This window comes from Teleopsis dalmanni, chromosome 2 (assembly GCF_002237135.1).
Source record: "Teleopsis dalmanni isolate 2A chromosome 2, ASM223713v2, whole genome shotgun sequence".
Taxonomy (NCBI): Eukaryota; Metazoa; Arthropoda; class Insecta; order Diptera; family Diopsidae; genus Teleopsis; species Teleopsis dalmanni.
In genome coordinates this window covers 104631238-104649215 of record NC_051847.1, presented here as the reverse complement: position 1 = coordinate 104649215, position 17978 = coordinate 104631238, and the positions used below count along the sequence as shown (strand labels likewise).

At 31.1% G+C, this 17978-nt stretch overlaps 2 protein-coding genes across 4 annotated transcripts in view; both read left to right on the top strand.

The window, feature by feature from the left end:
• LOC119684041 (protein unc-13 homolog A) overlaps positions 1-12822 on the top strand; it is a 60928-nt gene extending 48106 nt beyond the window's left edge. For all 3 annotated transcript variants that reach the window (XM_038097981.1, XM_038097979.1, XM_038097978.1), the window contains 12 exons: positions 8877-9035; positions 9118-9243; positions 9310-9477; positions 9538-9819; positions 9956-10177; positions 10236-10402; positions 10472-10757; positions 10819-11176; positions 11244-11342; positions 11400-11562; positions 11617-11743; positions 12272-12822. In XM_038097981.1, coding sequence (XP_037953909.1) covers positions 8877-9035; positions 9118-9243; positions 9310-9477; positions 9538-9819; positions 9956-10177; positions 10236-10402; positions 10472-10757; positions 10819-11176; positions 11244-11342; positions 11400-11562; positions 11617-11743; positions 12272-12433 — 2319 coding nt within the window. In that variant the 3' untranslated portion in view covers positions 12434-12822. The remainder of the gene's footprint in view (positions 1-8876; positions 9036-9117; positions 9244-9309; positions 9478-9537; positions 9820-9955; positions 10178-10235; positions 10403-10471; positions 10758-10818; positions 11177-11243; positions 11343-11399; positions 11563-11616; positions 11744-12271) is intronic.
• A 3145-nt stretch (positions 12823-15967) lies between these two features.
• LOC119675265 lies at positions 15968-17727 on the top strand. The gene is made up of 5 exons (XM_038086455.1): positions 15968-16000; positions 16091-16490; positions 16544-16646; positions 16717-17264; positions 17633-17727. The coding sequence occupies exons 1-5, from the start codon at positions 15968-15970 to the stop codon at positions 17725-17727; spliced, it is 1179 nt and encodes a 392-aa protein (XP_037942383.1).
• Positions 17728-17978: the final 251 nt, after the last annotated feature.

The following is a 17978-nucleotide window of genomic DNA, read 5'->3' as shown; positions in this document are numbered from 1 at the left end:
TATTTAAATGCATTAAGGGACAACCTTTTTTATTGCAGTATCTTAAAGCTAACTTAAAGAAATAAAATAAAAAATAAAATAAAATAAGTAATTAAAATGTTTAGAGAGTATCATAACAGTAAACTACGTAAAAGGTGCTAAAATTATATTTACTGATTAACAGCAGAACAAAAATAAAACCATTTGAATATTTAAATAACAGAATTTTAGTTAAAATGAAACAAATTACAATAAACTTAATAATATAGCAACAAAAAACAAACCAAATTAATGAATAAAAGAAAAAGGAAAGAAATTAAGAAAAACAGAATTTAAAAAACATGAAAAAAATAAACGTGACGTTAAGACAGTTAATTTTTTAAAGTTTCTTAAAAACTCCCGCGCTATTGTCTTTTTGGTTGTGCCTGAAGAGCATTCCGTATTCTAAGAGACTGAATAAAAAAAAACTTAGTAGTGGAGACAAAGTTATATCTAGGAATGATGAAAAGACGAGATCTGTTTGTTCTAGTTGGCTGCAAGAAATCAAAAAGGTCGCGTTTCTATAAATACCTAAGTGATCAAAGCATCTGAGACCAAAAGCATATTGCATACTGCAGTTTACTAAGCATCGTAACTTATTGAGGAATTCAACATCAAGTTTTGAGTACACTAATGAGGAATATATAACTATTGGAACAATTAGTTGTTTTACTAACAAAACACGCATGTCAACAGGTGTATACTTCACAGAAAGGTTCAGACCTCTTAAACAGGTAAAAGATTTTCTAATAACTTGGTCTACATGTTCACCAGCATGGAGATTATCGTTCAAATAAAAACGCAGACAATTTACCGAATTAGAATATTTAATAATTGAGTTGCCAACTGATACAGATGGCAAGAAATCAGTATTTATATATTCTTCAGTACTTATATTTATAGGAACATATTCTTTTGATTAGCCCATACCTCTATATATGATAAATCTACATTAGTCATTTGCACGAGGTCATTAATATCGGAAATCCGATAAGAGAGATGTGTGCAATTTTACATATTGAGAAAATATGAACAATATAAATTGAAAATAAAAGTGGTCCCAGTACAGAACCTTAAGGTACCTCAGTAAATAAAGGTTTAAAGGTACAAAAAGCATTCTCTACGAATACAGCCTGTTTCCTTCCAGTTAAGTAGCTAAAAATAAATTCTAAGACAAACCTAGAAAAATAAAAGGTATGAAATAGCTTTTTACATGGTAGAGAGTGGTCAACACAGTCAAAAGCTTTGGTAAAGTCAAGAAGACATAAATATGCTACCAAGTTTTGATCATAGCTACATCAAACATCTTTGAGGACCTAAAGCATTGCCGTCGAGCAACTGTGACCTTTTTTAAACCCAGACTGGAGAGGAGAGAGAAGTTGAAAGCAGTTAAGATGAGTACGTATTTGATCAGCAATTATGTTCTCACACACTTTAGAGAGTGAAGGAAAAATACTGATTGGACGATAATCGGAACATGAGGAATATGAGGCATTAGCCTTTTTTTCAATAGGAATAGTCTTGGCTTTTTTTTAAGCTGTAGGAAAACATGATGTAGTAAAGCAGTGGTTAATAATGTGGGTCAAAGGAGTAATAATAAATTACAGTATAAGTTTAATAAATTTATATGAAATTTTGTCTACCTCAGTAGCGTTTGACGTAATTATCATGACATTATTAAAGACAGTTTCTCCACTAACACATACAAAGTCAAAAATGCGTTCGGAGGGAACACTCTAAAGTTCGGGGAAGACAAGAGTAACGTTTAATCTATCTCCTAATGGAACAAAGAAATCATTTAAAATGTTAAGATCAATGCTACATGCATTTCTTGACCTATTCACCATCCCTAGAGCTATGATGTTGCTCCAAAGTGATTTAATAGGTAATGAAGTATCAAGTTTAGATTTAATGAGCCTAGATTTAGCAAGATAAATAGCCATTCGAGTCAAATTTCGGGCCGCTTTAAATCACATCCAGTTAAAAACATTCTGACCAACGGACATGAAGAATTTTTAACATGTATAGTAGATACGGAATACTGATGCAAATAATTAATAATTATATTGTTTAAAACTGTCAATTTGTCATCAACTGAAGTACCAAACCAGCAACTACTCCAGTCAATAGTGACATAATAATAATAATAGACATAATAACTGAATATCAACTGATTTAAAGTCCCAGAAAGAAAATTGTGAGGGATTGACATTTCTAGTTACGCAGTAATTTAAGGTAGTAAATAACAGATCATGATCGGAAACAAAGGAAATCTGATCAAATAATAACTCTTTGGTCAGATCAGACACTATCACTAAGTCAAGGAGATTTGGGCGTACATTATTACTATATCTAGTAGGCACGGTATTATTCACAATGCTTAAACCAACCATTGCTATAAGCTCATTCAGTGTAGAGATTTTAGCCTTACTCAAAAGAATGTCAGTATTAAAATCGGGAATAAGGCAAAAAAATCAAAATTGAGAGCAATTGGAAGGAGAGATTCAAAAAGAGGATCACTACAGGACCATTTGTTAAGGTTGTAAGCACATGTAACTAGAATTTTTTGACTACCTATATAAATACATACACATATGAATTTAATTTCACTTTCAGATACACAGATCAAATGACTTTTTAAATATGATTTACAACAAATAGCAACGCTGCCACCCAATTTATGTTTTCTATCATGTCGAAATAAAACAAAGTCGTTTATAGAGAGGTATGAACTATCAAGATGGCAGTCAAACCAAGTTTCAGAAATGCAAATAACATATACTTTGGAGACTTCGAAAACTGCTTTCACATGATCTAATTTTAAGAAAGACTGCTTGCATTAAAATGAACTATTTTCATACCACGTTATTGTTTACAAAAAATATTAATTAATGTTAGTAATTAATATTTTCCATTTCTATTTTAACTCTCCACTGTAACGTCTTACACATAATATCTCTGCAGTCATGGTCCGTACTCAGTTTACATAGATTAAAACTATTTTTTGCTTAACACAATTAATACATTTAGTAAAATCATTCTTGCAATCCTTATGAGTATGTCCTGTCTCACTTCATTTAACATATATATTGTCAATTTCTTACCATACATTTGCTTAATGATTGAAGCCCCAGCATTTATACGAGGCTGGTTTGATAAGTCAGTAACTTTTTGAATTTCCCGCGCAGTTACTCCAAATGCAACAGTGCTGCCGTTAGCTGTAATCTACCAGTGTGCAACTTTTTAATTTTGAGCAAGATACGTTTCAGTTGGTATTTGATAGCCGTTCAAAAGTAGACAACCTCGTGAATTTTTACGAAAATGGAAAAAAGTGAATTTCCTGTACTAATTAAGCATTGTGGCCAAAATCGACGAATTGGGATACGAACCCGTTAACTTAAACACTGAGCTGAGTTGGATTACTTTTATTTTTCAAGTATTTTTTAGCCTCTTCACTCTGTCGTTTATTTATGGGTTTCACAGTAATCTGTACATTAGCATTGATATCCATTTTAAGTTCAGCAGCAAAAGTATCTTTATTTTCATTAATTTTTATATTTTTAGATGTATTCATTGTAAGTTTCTCATTTTGTTTTTTAATAACATCAGATAAAAATGTAATTTTTTGTTCCAGCCCATTAAATTTGTTTCAATATTATTTTTGGACCTCAACAATTGATTTAATCCTATCAGCATATTTTGCCTCAATAGCTTTTAACAAACATTGTGGCAAGTGTTTTATCATTGTAATCAATATATTATATTTTACTGCCTTTTTGGATTGAGATTTCATATAACGCAATAATATTGTTTTTTATTGCTTATTATGTCAGTCTTATAGTTAAACATTAGCTGCGTTTCAGCAAACATGATCAGCTCAATGATCTGAATCATCTTTGCTGAAACGATACGGATCACGTTTGAAAATAATTGGCAACGCATGAAATATGCCAGTTGAGATTTGTGAACAAAATTTTTAAATCTAAAAAATAAAATAAATAAAATCTGTTGAAATGTCTGAAGTACGAAATGTAAGTTTTTATTTAGTATTTACTTAAAAACTTAAATTTAATTCTATAGTAAATAAATGGAAATTGCAGATTTTATTAGAATTATCGAGCTAAACTGATTTCTCCATTTTCTTTTTAAACACTAGTCCAAGTGTATTAAGCTCAAGGGCTGAAGTGCATCAATATGGATATAGTGGAAATTTTATGGAAACGATCAATAATTGTTCCGTTAAAGACTATTTGATTGGTATTTGCGCATAAAATATACAATTGCTATATATTAATTATGTTTCATATATTAATAGATTTGTTAATAAAATCCAATCAGCAAATACAAAATAACCGTGGTGGTCACAGTAGAACGAGAGCAATGAAGGAAATTTACATATTTTTGTGGTATATGGCAAATATAAATACTTTTCGCGAATTTGGTATTTGTTTTGGCATACCAAAAGCTTCTGCATGGTAAATAATTAAAAGAACTAATGTTCAGCTCATATCAATTGGACACTAATTTATAAAAAACGCGCTTGCTAATATGGCAAACGTGGAAGCTACGTAAAAATTTCCGTTCGTAATTGGTTACATAGACAGTACACATATTAAAATAAATGCCCCACACCATAGCAAGTAGGCTTATTTCAAAAGCAAGCATGGCATGGCTTAATCTTGCAGGCAATTTGCGTTGAAAATAGTCTTTTTATAGACGTGTATATTGGAGAGCCTGGTTCCTTACGTGACAGCTGTGTTTTTGGTAGATAACAACTGTACAGTACAGCATCATTTCAAAACAAATTTCCCAGCGATTCTTTTCTGCATATCTGCGGTTCTGCATGTAATGCATTCGTAGGCAAGGATTGTCATAGAAGCCATGATTGTCATGATCGTATGATAACAAGGCTTCGTCGATTGTTTTATTTTATGGAACAACAAAGAACACCTTCAATAACAAATTTAATTATGTGCGCATGCATGTAGCATAATATATGATGTACACAGAAGGATGCAGTTCATAATGAATTCATTCGATGCTAACCATATTGATTCATTTACAAATGAATTGCAAAGAATTGTTAAGAATAAAGCATATTCTATAAGTAAATTATGTATTGTTCTGTTTTAATTAAATAAAAGAATTCAACTCAATTTTTATACAATCATTTCAAATATTTGATTTTAATAAATTATCAAACAACACTCTTTCAATAATATTAAACGTGAATAATTAAACTAATAATTTTAATTAAAGTAATAATTAAAATATTATTTTAAAAAAAGAAATAAAAAATAATGACATTTTAAATAAATAAATACATAAAATAAATAATAAATAAACAAAATCAATAATTAATAAATATTAATGTAGATTTGTTTATATTTTTACAGCACCGTTGCATCGCATTGCCAACCACATTTTCATTAAAATACGTTCCACTTTTACCTTTTACATACATTCCACATTGAACCAGATCAATTGCTGGTTCACCCCATTGTTTTTGTTTTGCATGTAAAATTGAGCGGATCATGTTTGCTGAAACGCAGCTAATAGGTGCAAAAACAATGGGGTGAACCAGCAATTGATCTGGTTCACTTTCTGGTTCAATGTAGAATGTATGTAAAAGATAAAAGTGGAACGTATTTTAATGCAAATGAGGTTGGCAATGCGATGGAACGGTGTAGTAAAATTATAAAGAAATATACATTTATATTTATTTATTATTGATTTTATTTATATATTATTTATTTTATGTGCTTATTTAATTAATATGTCATTATTATTTATTTCTTTGTTTGAAGTAATGTTTTAACTATTTCTATTACTATAAATTAAAATTATTAAAATTAATTAAAATTATTACTTAAATTATTTACGTTTTATTATTATTAAAAATGTGTTGTTTGATAATTTATGAAAATCAATTAATTTGAAATGAATATATAAACATTAAGTTGAATACATTTATTTAATTAAAACAGAACAATACATAAGGAAACAGGCTCTCCAACATACACGTTTAAAAAAAAAAAACCATTGCAAACTGCCTGCAAGTTTAAGGTCTATTCATGCTTCCTTTTGAAATAAGCCTAATTGCTAAGGTGAGGTGGATTTATTTTAACATGTGTGCTGTCAATCACGAACGGAAATTTTGCAATTGATATAAGCTAAACACTAGTTCTTTCAATTATTCTCCATACAGAAGCTTTTGGTATGCCAAAACAAATACCAAATTCGCGAAAAGTATTTATATTTGCCGTATACCACAAAAATATGTAAATTTCCTTCATTGCTCTCGTTCAATTGTGACCACCACGGTTATTTTGTATTTGCTGATTGGAATTTATAAACAAATCTATTCAATTATAAAATATAATTAATAAATAGCAATTGTATTTTTATTTGTATAAATAATTAGTAGTACATCTTTGAAGTCTAAAGTTTTTCCTGAAGTCTTCAATGGAAAAATTATTGATCGTTTCCACAAAATTTCCACTATGTCCATGCTGATGCACCTCAGCACCTTAATATACTTGAACTAGTGTTTAAAAAGGGAATGGAAGAGTCAGTTTTGCTCGACGATTCTTATAAAATCTGCCATTTTCAATAATTTACTATAGAATTTTAAAATTCTTAAATTTAAGTTTTAAAGTAAATACTAAATAAAAACTTACATGTATTACTTCAGACATTTCAACAGATTTTGTTTTTTCTATTTGTTAGAGTTTTTATAAGTTGTAATTTAACGTCAAATTTTCCAGACGAAAGTCACTATTATTTTTAATAGCAAACTTGTTATATTTCATAAAAAGTTTTTTTATTTAATATTTTTTCTCTTATTTTTTAGCGCTAAAATTATTCACGCAAAATCAAAAAAAATTTGTTCACAAACCCAACTGACATAATTCATGCGTTGCCAATTATTTTCATACGTGATCCGTATCGTTTCAGCAAAGATGATCCAGATCATTGTTTGCTGAAACGCAGCTATTATGTCAGTAAGAGTTTTAAAAATAGAGATCATTTTCGAAGAACAACATTTAAGTTTATTATTTCCTTATTTCCTAACACATTTTGTTTCAAATACAGCTCGTGGCTTAATTTAATACAATGTGAAGGTAATGCTTCTGTGCTTATGTCTTGCTAGATGATTAAACTAAACTCAAGTGTATTTAACAAATTAAAAACAGGATAAATATATAATTCCTGTATAAACATATGTACACAATTGCAGCTTAATTGTTATTGAATTGTAGAATTATTTCTTCGTCCTATGTCATCAATATGTCCTATGAAATATCAATAAAAATAAAATATATATTGTGTATATTTTAACATTAGGCCTATTCTTTTGTAAGCATATCGTAAAAAACAATCGTAATGTTATATTTTATATTTTAATGTCTGAAAGAACCTTGATAAAGAAATATTTTAAGACCTTGAAAAACCCTTGTTAAAAATAATAATTTCTGGGGAAAAATAATAAAATATTTACTACCCAAATAACTGAATATGATATAGTAGTAATTGGCGCGCAGATACATGTTCAAATTTGAACAACGTGCTTTGCAAATATATGTATTTGTCTATTTGCATATATAAATCTGTCAAATATTAAAACAAAAATTTCCAGTTTTTTTAGAGTTGCCATCGACACCATTGGTGTCTCCACAACAATCCACCCAACAAATGAATACGCTCTTTTAATTTTAAACACAACGTCTTTATTGTTGCTGCTATTGCTGTTCTTTGAAGGATTGTAGCAGACGTTACCACATTCGATCTGTGATCTTTTCCACAGTTAAATAAAACCCAAGTTTAAATTTTTATTTAATTTATTTAGTAATCAGTTTAATTTAATTTTGATTCAGATTAACCGTTTAATAACGATAATAGTCTTTAATTTAACTTAGGCTTAATTACTAAATATTTGTATGACAATAGTTTCACAATTCAAATTTATTTAATTCAATATAAATTTATATTATTTCCGACTTTATCAATGATTACTTTAAATATTGAAACTAATTTTGTTTAAATTAGTTTCACTATTTTTTAGTTTTTCACAAATACGATTCGAATTTTACTTAAGCGAGTTGTATTTAGGCGTCACAAAACAACTCCTGAGCCCAACGGCTCTACAGAGCTTAACTGCTCAACTGCGCAACAGAGTCCAACTGCTCAAATGCTGGTTAGACTACTACTGACGTCTAGACTACTGCTTACTGTCTCTTTAAACAAAACTTCTAAAAGTCTTACCTATGCTGGATACCGTAAATTCAAGGTACCCCAATTATCTCAAATTAATTATTATTCAATAATTTTTGCGTAATTCGCAAAAACGTCAATAACTCAAATTGCACTCGATATAACTGCAACTTTTAATTATTTATTTTCAGTGTCACTTTCAGCTTAACAGAATTAACAAATATTAACAGAAAACCAAAAATCAGCATTTCCTATCATCAAGCTGACGAGCTGCCCCTGGCTTCTGCTATTGTACAAGCCGCAAAAGACGCTGCCTATGCATCATCATAGGCATGCTTAGAAACATATAATGCATTCACCTGAGTCTTTCGACTCACAACATTATTTTATGTTGTTCTTTTGCGACATTCTTTTGAAAGAATACACCTATTGACCAATAGGCCTGTACAAAAATGTTAAAACTTATACCGAAAATCGAAAAAATAACTCATTTTTTAAATTGATTGTATTCTTACATTTTATTATATATTATATGTACGCATACAATAGTAAATAATTGATTTTTGACCTAACTATCTATGTGAAGAGCACTGAAAGTTCAGCAAAGAATAATTTAACATTATTTTATACTTTTTTATTAATAGAAAGAGAAATTTGTCAGGCTTTTGGACCAACTGCACAACTCTCTACGTATAGATTTATCAATGTATCGAAACAACTTCCCCGCATCAAGCCAAGAGAAGCTAATGGATTTAAAATCAACCGTGGACTTACTAACAAGTATCACATTCTTTCGCATGAAGGTAAAATACTAAATGACGTGTATTTTCTTAATAGCATTACGTAAATATTGAAACGTTTCTTCAAATCTCTTTTAATATTTAGGTGCAAGAGTTGTCAAGCCCACCTAGAGCAAGCACTGTCGTCAAAGATTGCGTCAAGGCTTGTCTTAGATCCACCTACCAATTCCTTTTCGAAAATTGCTATGAACTATACAATCGGGAATTCCAGGTGAAGATTTTACAATATATTGATTAGTTGATATTCGAATATCTTTTTCAATGTTTTTGAAAATAGGTGGATCCAAACGAAGCAAAACGTGATTCTGACGACCATGGTCCGAAATTGGATAGCGTTGACTTTTGGCATAAGCTAATAGCACTAATTGTATCAGTTATTGATGAAGATAAGAATAGCTATGGATCAGTACTTAATCAATTTCCTCAAGAGCTCAACATTGGCCAGGTTTGTGCTATAAGTTATTATATTCCCAGTTTCATTTAATGAGTTACCTTTAATTTTAAGCTGTCTGCTGCAACCATGTGGGGTCTTTTCGCTGTGGACATGAAATACGCACTGGAAGAGCATGAACAGCACCGTTTATGTAAATCGTCTGCTTATATGAATTTACATTTTCGTGTTAAATGGTTGTATAGCAATTATGTTAAAGAGGTTCCACCATACAAAGGTGCAGTTCCTGAGTATCCTGCGTGGTTCGAACCATTTGTTATGCAGTGGTTGAACGAAAATGATGACGTTTCTCTGGAATATCTTCATGGGGCATTTAATCGCGATAAAAAAGACGGGGTGAGTTCTAATCTAAAGACAAATAAATTTATTCACACAAATTAAATGCCTCAAAATTAAATTGCTAATGTTTATTTATATATATGTATACAATTCATTAATTTAAGTTTTTCTTATTGTATGTTAAAAATAACAGTTCCAAAAGAGCAGTGAGCATGCATTGTTTTCAAACTCAGTTGTCGATGTTTTCACTCAGTTGACTCAATGTTTCGATGTTGTTAGCAAACTTGAATGTCCGGATCCAGAAATTTGGAAGCGGTATATGCGACGTTTTGCTAAAACTATCGTAAAAGTTCTAATAGCTTATGCTGACATTGTAAAAAGAGAGTTTCCAGAACATATGATGGACGAAAGAATTGTATATCACTTGCAAAATTACACTGTTGTCTATATTAAATTAATTATTCATATTTTAGGCTTGCATTTTAATGAACAATATTCAACAACTAAGGGTGCAATTAGAGAAAATGTTTGAATCAATGGGTGGTGATAGGTTAGAAGAAGATGCGGCAAATATTTTGAAAGAGCTGCAGCAAAATTTGAATTCAGCATTGGATGACTTGGCATCTCAATTTGCAATAAGGTTTGTCAAAATAGCAGAAAATAATTTGTTATATATGTTTCTTAATAGTATATATGTATATTGTTTTAGTCTTGAACCACGTATAATTCAATCAGTGCGTGAGTTAGGTGATTTATTGTTATCGATAAAAGGTGGCAGTAATTTAAATGGCAATCAAGCTGCACAACGAAATGCTGTGGCTGTAGAAGCAGATGAAGTTCTTAGACCGTTAATGGACTTACTTGATGGATCATTAACATTGTATGCTCAGTCTTGTGAAAAAACCGTTTTAAAACGTCTTCTCAAAGAATTATGGAAAATTGTGATGCGCATATTGGAAAAGACAATTGTTTTGCCGCCAATGACTGATAAAACTGTAAGAGTGTAAAAATTATGTATTTGATCATCTATATTCATGTTTCAAATTTGATTACCAGATGATGTTTAAGCATTTAACAGATAATGCTAAAAATTTGGCTTCCAATGCAAAAATCGAAGATATGGGTCGTCTTTTTAAAACTCATATGGCTGGTAAACAAGATGTTAAGAGTGCTTTAAGTGGTGTTATGGACATTTCTAAAGAAGTCGAAAAAAATTTGTCACCAAAACAATGTGCAGTTTTAGATGTCGCTTTAGATACAATAAAACAGTATTTCCATGCCGGCGGAAATGGACTAAAAAAGTCATTTTTAGAGAAATCCTCTGAACTGCAAAGCTTGCGTTATGCGTTAAGTCTTTATACTCAAATGACTGATACATTAATTAAAACCTTTATCTCCAGTCAAGTGCACGAAAGTAAATAACATACTTTATCTTTTAAATTAGTTATTTATTTAAAAATTTAAATTATCTTTAATCCTAGTTGATCCAGAGTTTCAGGAAGATAGCGTTGGTGAAATATCAGTTCAAATTGATTTATTCTCTCATCCAGGCACTGGGGAACACAAAGTCAATGTTAAAGGTAAATTTATTCAATCAAATTATTATCGGCTGAAGGTTGTTTAAAATCTAATTTTAGTTGTGGCTGCCAATGACCTTAAGTGGCAAATACCATCTGGAATGTTTCGTCCTTTTGTTGAAATAAATTTGATTGGGCCTCATTTACAGGATAAGAAACGAAAGTTCGCTACAAAATCCAAATCAAATAACTGGTCACCAAAATACAATGAGGCTTTTAGCTTGTAAATAAAGTTTTTTCTTAACTTATATATTATATTTTTTCATTTAACTTCTAGTACCATCGGCAATGAGGAGCAATTGGAATTTTTTGAACTTCATATCTGCGTAAAAGATTATTGCTTTGCACGAGAGGATCGTTTAGTGGGTGTTGCAGTTATACCGCTAAAAGATATTTCTGAAAAGGTAACTAACTTTGGAATTATCGACATTACTTTCGATATTACTTTTTCAATTTAAACCATAACATTACATTTTATTCAACGTAACGATATAATGAGTATCCTAAAATTGCAAAAATTAATCAGCTTTTATTGTTTTAATGAAGATTTTAAAGTTGTAAAACTTCTTGCAAGTCTTCCGATATAATTTTAATGTTCCTTTATAGACAATCTTTTATAACTAAAATAATAAACTAAATATTTAAATACTTTGTTTACATAATATGATAGTATTTTGCATTTTTTTGTAAATGTGTGAATATGTTTAAATTATTTCCACCCTCTTTGCTTCCTAGACTAGAGGTATGCTTAACTCTGGCTATTTAGATCGATGAGTTTAGGATTCTTACCATCAATAAACCTAAGATTCTGACTACTATACCAGACAGCATGTTTAATTTTTGCACATGCTATTGTCTTGCCTTTGCAACTGTCGCAAATATCATACATAATAAAATAAATATTAATATAAGAAATTTTCATTATCTTTAAGGGATCGGTAGCTTGTTGGCTGTCACTTCAGAGAAGAATTCAAATGGACGAAACAGGCTGGACTATTTTACGTATATTATCCCAGCGTAATAATGATGAAGTTGCAAAAGAATTCGTTAAGCTCAAATCAGAAATTCGTCAAGAACCAACCATGGGTACTTAATCGCATTTAAGGAAGTAAAAGTGGTCATATGTACGTACCAAAGTACATACATACAAATGCGCTGTACTTTATTTATATGTTATATTCAATCATTATTAAATACTCGAAATTATTATATAACGATTAATACGATTATTCCTTGTACAAAATAATCATAAGTCATTTAAGAACACATAATCTATATTAGAATGCCAGTAACATAGTCATTGCATTAACTATAATTAACTAATCGCGCCTCTTGGTATATTTATGTGAAATGTTTAGTTCTGTAAGTATTAATAATATAAATAAAGGCATATTATCATATTGAGTAAAGATTCTTATATGTCCGTACCTGTAAAAATATTTAATTTTAAATTATTAAATAACTACTGCTAATATAATCTATAATAATTAACATAATGAATAATACCAATTAAAATATTTTTGTTTTATTTTCTAAGAGCTTTAAAAATAAAAATGATTCAGAAGTAATATATTTTGAAGTTAATTTTTTCTTGCCGATAGTGGCGTGTCTTTATGACGAAAGAAACTATTTAAAAGTTAGACGGATTCGAATAGCAAAGAAAGAAAAGACAAATACAAAAATTTATTTAATTTATTGAAATTTGGCTGACCATACAATGCTGTTTCGAGTATTGTCAAGTACTCTTTATCAGCGGTCTTAGAAAATAATCAAATTTTATTTAATTAGTTTATAGTCCGTATATAATTTGTTTGGACTGCAAGTGCCAGGCTTAGAACCCGTGCCTGTCAAATTAGAAATGATGACTAATCGTGTTTATCCACAAGTAGCCAAGGCTGCACAAACTTTCATATTTCATATTTCATACATGTTTTGTTTGCTTACGAAGCATCCTATTGCTTCAACGTAGATACGATGTATCTACGTATACATTGCAGATATTAAAGATCGTGAGTATTGTATAGAATGAAAGAAAGTAAAAAAAGTAAGCAAAAATGCGTTGTATAATCTTAAAACTATTATAAGTCAGATAAATAAAAATTGATCGTCTACACAATATTTTAAATAAGAGGTATGCACTTGAATTTAATATTGCAACGTCATGCAACGTCAAATCGGTCATGGGAGAAATATGGACTTTTCAAGTTCAGGCCAAAAACGAACATTATCTGCTTTGTGATTTGTGGATTAAAATTGCGAATGCCAAACGAATTGAATTTTAGCTTTCAACGGTATTCCATGATCAAACATATGCAATTGAATAATCTGAATGAATTTAAATTTCTAAGCGAAATGATCGGCGAATCAATCTTCAATCAAAGATTGTGTAGTGGCTACATTCTTAATATAGGTACGTAGTGAATTTGGAAAGTCAGTTAAATAATTTCACCGTTTTTATTAACTACAGTGTCGATTATTTTCAAAAACAGCAGTTTGCTTGGCAGCGATTACTGTATCTGAAAGTAAGTTTCGTCAATATCAATATTATTTTGCCACCAAGGTTAGGTTAGGTTAGGTTATACCGGCGATCCCTAGTGGATCCACTTAGGCCTATTGGCCCATTGTGTTACCATACATATAGAAAAAACTCATAGTTTAAAACCACCTAGAATCTTCTGTGAAGCATGAAATACTATTTAGTGCCAGGTCCTGTAATTGGTCAAGGTCCTCAAGAAAGGGGGCTCTAAGAGTAATAAGTTGCCGCCGTGCATGAGCTTCACAAAAACGTAGTAGATAAGAGCTGCGACAATTTTGATTGAAGGGGAGACTTAATCTTCTAGCATGGTTCCCCAGTTTACAGTGACCTGTAAGTAAACTTACTAAAATACCAATATATCTACGGGGTATCTCAATGGAAATTTTAGATTTCCTTTTATCGGAAAGTGACCAGATTGCATACAGAAGCCTGCATATTATTGAGTGTTCCCATCTTCTAATAAAGATTTCAGTACAGAAAGAACTCAGTAACAATTTCCATGATGTTAGCAATTGGCCCAGGTTATTTAGGTGTTTCGAGATTAGAGAAATATTGAGCTGCGTCCACATTTCGTTTAGAGATGTGTAGCAGTCAAAAACCGTCCTAGAAATAAATTGGACTGAACTCAAGGGCTTTAGAGCAGTTTGACTGTCTGAGAGTATGTATATATTCCTGCCAAATATATCATCCACATTCAAACAAGTTATAGCTTCACTAATGGCAATCACTTCTGTCTGAAAGATAATGGAATGATCTGGAAGCCTAAAGTAGGAAGATTTATCAAATTCCACTGAAAAAACTCCTCTGGCTACATCACTATGCATTTTGGATCCATCAGTGAAAATGGTTAAGCCTTCACCTAAGGACGAACCATCTGACGTCCATAAACCTCTAAATGAAAATTCGACATTAAATTTTCTCTCGAAGTTGAGAATGGGAGAGATGTAGTCAACGTTTTTTGGAGCAAAATTGAAAAAATTAAGAATGGAGGCGTATCCATAATCACTGGCTCTCTATTGTGAGGTAGCTTTTAGTCTTAGAGCAGATGTTGCTGCCATTTGTTTACTGATAATGTCCATTGGCAGTAAATGAAGCATTAAACCTAGTGCAATTATGCATAACGCCTTGCTAATACAGAGTTCAGCTCTTCGCTGAATTCTGTTAAGTACCGAGCAGTACGAAAATTTATCAAGAGCTGTCCACCATATCGTAATATCATACAGCAATATGGGCCTAATGACAGCTATATAGAACCATTGAGTGATATGTGATTGAAGACCACATTTTTGTTTCCATTCATCTAAGATATTAAGACCATTTTGCAGAATATCCCTAAGAGTGGTGGCATATTCTATGGCGACTATTATCGCAATATCATCCGCATTGACAATAATTTCGCTGCCCTCTGCATTCAGTTTTATTACCAACTCATTCAACACTATGATCCAGAGGAGAGTACTCGCCCTTCGGGGGTACGTCTGTTCACCCTTCACCCTAATTGGGGTTTACAAAACGCTATACTTCTACATATATAATTCTTTCAAGAGCTTTTAACATGAGAGATGGGGGGCTTTTTGGGCAGAGTTCATTGGAGTTATGATATGAGGTTTTTCTTACTTTGAGGATACAAACTACTCTAACATCCCTTCATTTAGTCGGAACATAGTTCAAAATGAAACAATGTCTAAAAATGGTCAAAAGTTGGTTGTGTATTAGCTCCAACTAATTTTGGAGCTCAATTGGGTATATACCAGCCTGTCTTGGTGATTTATAGGATTTGAAATTAATATGGCGTTTACATCGGCCGAAAATGGCTCATTTTGAATGGGCCATTTGAAAGTGTTTACATTCGTTGTATTTCATTCGTTCTCATTTCTCAACAGCTGATTTGTCAACTTAAATTTTATTTGAAATTTGAAGTAGTAATTTATTTTGTTTAAATTTACATTTGCTTACAAAAATGAACAATCAACATAAAAAAGTGATTATTGCAGAACAATTAAATTCTTTACAAACAATAAAAGCTATTGTAATCACATTAACAAGTAATATAAATAAAGCGAAACGAAAGCAAAAAAACAAAAAAATAAAAATGCAATTGTTAATGAATGCACTAGTAGCCCAAGTAAAACCTGTGCCAAAAAAATGGATGAAGGTAAAATATATAACATAAAAGTAAAAAATGTATAATATAAACTGAAAACTTATTTTTTAGCTTCGATTAAGTACTTTTTGGGAAGAAGAAATTCCAAAAAGAGATGCATCGTTTTTCAAGAAAAACTTCAGAATGACAATGGACACTTTTAAAGAGTTATGCGATTTTGTCAAAAGTATGAAAAAACAAAACAGTAACTTTCGTAGACCAATTTCATTAGAGAAGAGAGTTGCCATTGCAGTGTACGCACTTGGCTTATCCGCAGAGTACAGAACTGTGGGCAACCTTTTCGGAGTGTCGAGATCATCTGTATGCATAATCCTTAAAGAATTTTGCACTGAAGTCTGGAAAATAATGCAACCAATTTATTTAAACCAGTACCCCTTAAATGAAGCAACAATTCGTGATTGCATCAATGGTTTTAATATATTAGGACTTCCACAATGCATTAGTGCTATAGGTAACTCAATATCCAATGTGGAAATAAGTGAATAAGTGAATTTTTTGTTTCAGACGGTTGTCATATTGAAGTGCGTCCTCGAAAGTCAGAAGCCATTGATTATTACAACTACAAGGGTTGGTATTCTGTAGTATTTATGGCAGCTGTAGACTATAGGTAGTGATTTACAATTTATGAATTGAAACCTAAATAATTTCTTCACTAAATAACTTCTTCTATATTAAAGATGCCGCTTTATGTATATTAACGTTGGTTACCCTGGTCGTTGTAACGATTCTCAAATATTTAAGAAATCTAAATTGAAACAACATCATATGAAACCGATGATGAAAGAATTTTGTGTTGAAATAAATGGCGTGTGCATGCCTCCACTACTGTTGGGAAATTCTGCATTCTGCTTTTCTATTTTGATGAAACCCTATCCCTTTAGTGAGTTTGCTAGTCCAACAGAAAAGCATTTCAATTATGTTTTTTCAAAGTGCAGAAGGGTAGTGGAGAACGCTTTTGGGCACCTCAAAGCAAGATTCAGAAGAAGATTCAGAATTGGAAAGGGACTAGACAACCACATTGATAATGTTAACTTAATTATAAAAAGTGCTTGTGTCCTACACAACTTTTTAAATGAGAGAAGTGACAAAATTAACCGAAATTGGAAAAATCAATTAAAGGAATGGGAAGCCAATAACGTCAAACCCCAACCAGAATGGACCGCTATATTAACTGACAACGATCCAACATTCGAAAATATAAGATCAGCCATTGCTACATTTTTAGGTAATCTTTATTTATTAATATTACTAATTACTGCTTATCCTTAATATTACTAAATTAATATTACTTACTATACTGTACTTAATATGATTTATTATTATACTTAATACTAATATAAAAATATTTATATTACATAATACGGTATGCAAGCAGTGCTATGCTTACTATACTATAATTATTTACATATTATTATTTTTTATTTAAAACTTCTAATAAAGATTGCTGGTAGTTTTCACAGTTATTGACCAATCTCTCCAGCAAATCGTTTCGCCGCTCTTCAATACGCTGCCAGTTACTCTCATTTCTCTTATCTTCCTCCCTCATTAATTGTAACTCCTGTAAAATGCTGTCTGTTTTTCTTCTCTTTGCAGATGCTCCAAAAGATATTGTTTCAACCGCAGCAGTGGAATTTGTATCTGTAGAAGAGTTAAGTTGCTGCAGTGGAGAAGCTGCGTCTGCGTCATAAAGAAAATCAACTGACTCGAACAATGGATAAAAACTTGTGCCTTCATTTGATTCCAAAACTGCTGGCTCGGCCAATGGAGTAATGTTTGAAACTACAATATTACTTTACTTATTATAAATTCAAGAAAAATATTATAATTACCATACCGTTATCTTCGTGTCCCGTTTCATCCATCAATGTTTCGACGTTGTGGATTTTAAAACTGCCTAATATGGCATGTACCTTATGGTACAGCGGCCAAGTAGATGGAG

Bases quoted from the DNA above. Each gene is read 5' to 3' on its own strand.
- LOC119675265 (XM_038086455.1), top strand. From the start codon at position 15,968: ATGCAATTGTTAATGAATGCACTAGTAGCCCAA. The intron at 16,491-16,543 runs GTAACTCAATAT...TTTTTGTTTCAG, and splicing joins ACAATGCATTAGTGCTATAG to ACGGTTGTCATATTGAAGTG. The intron at 16,647-16,716 runs GTAGTGATTTAC...TCTATATTAAAG, and splicing joins ATGGCAGCTGTAGACTATAG to ATGCCGCTTTATGTATATTA.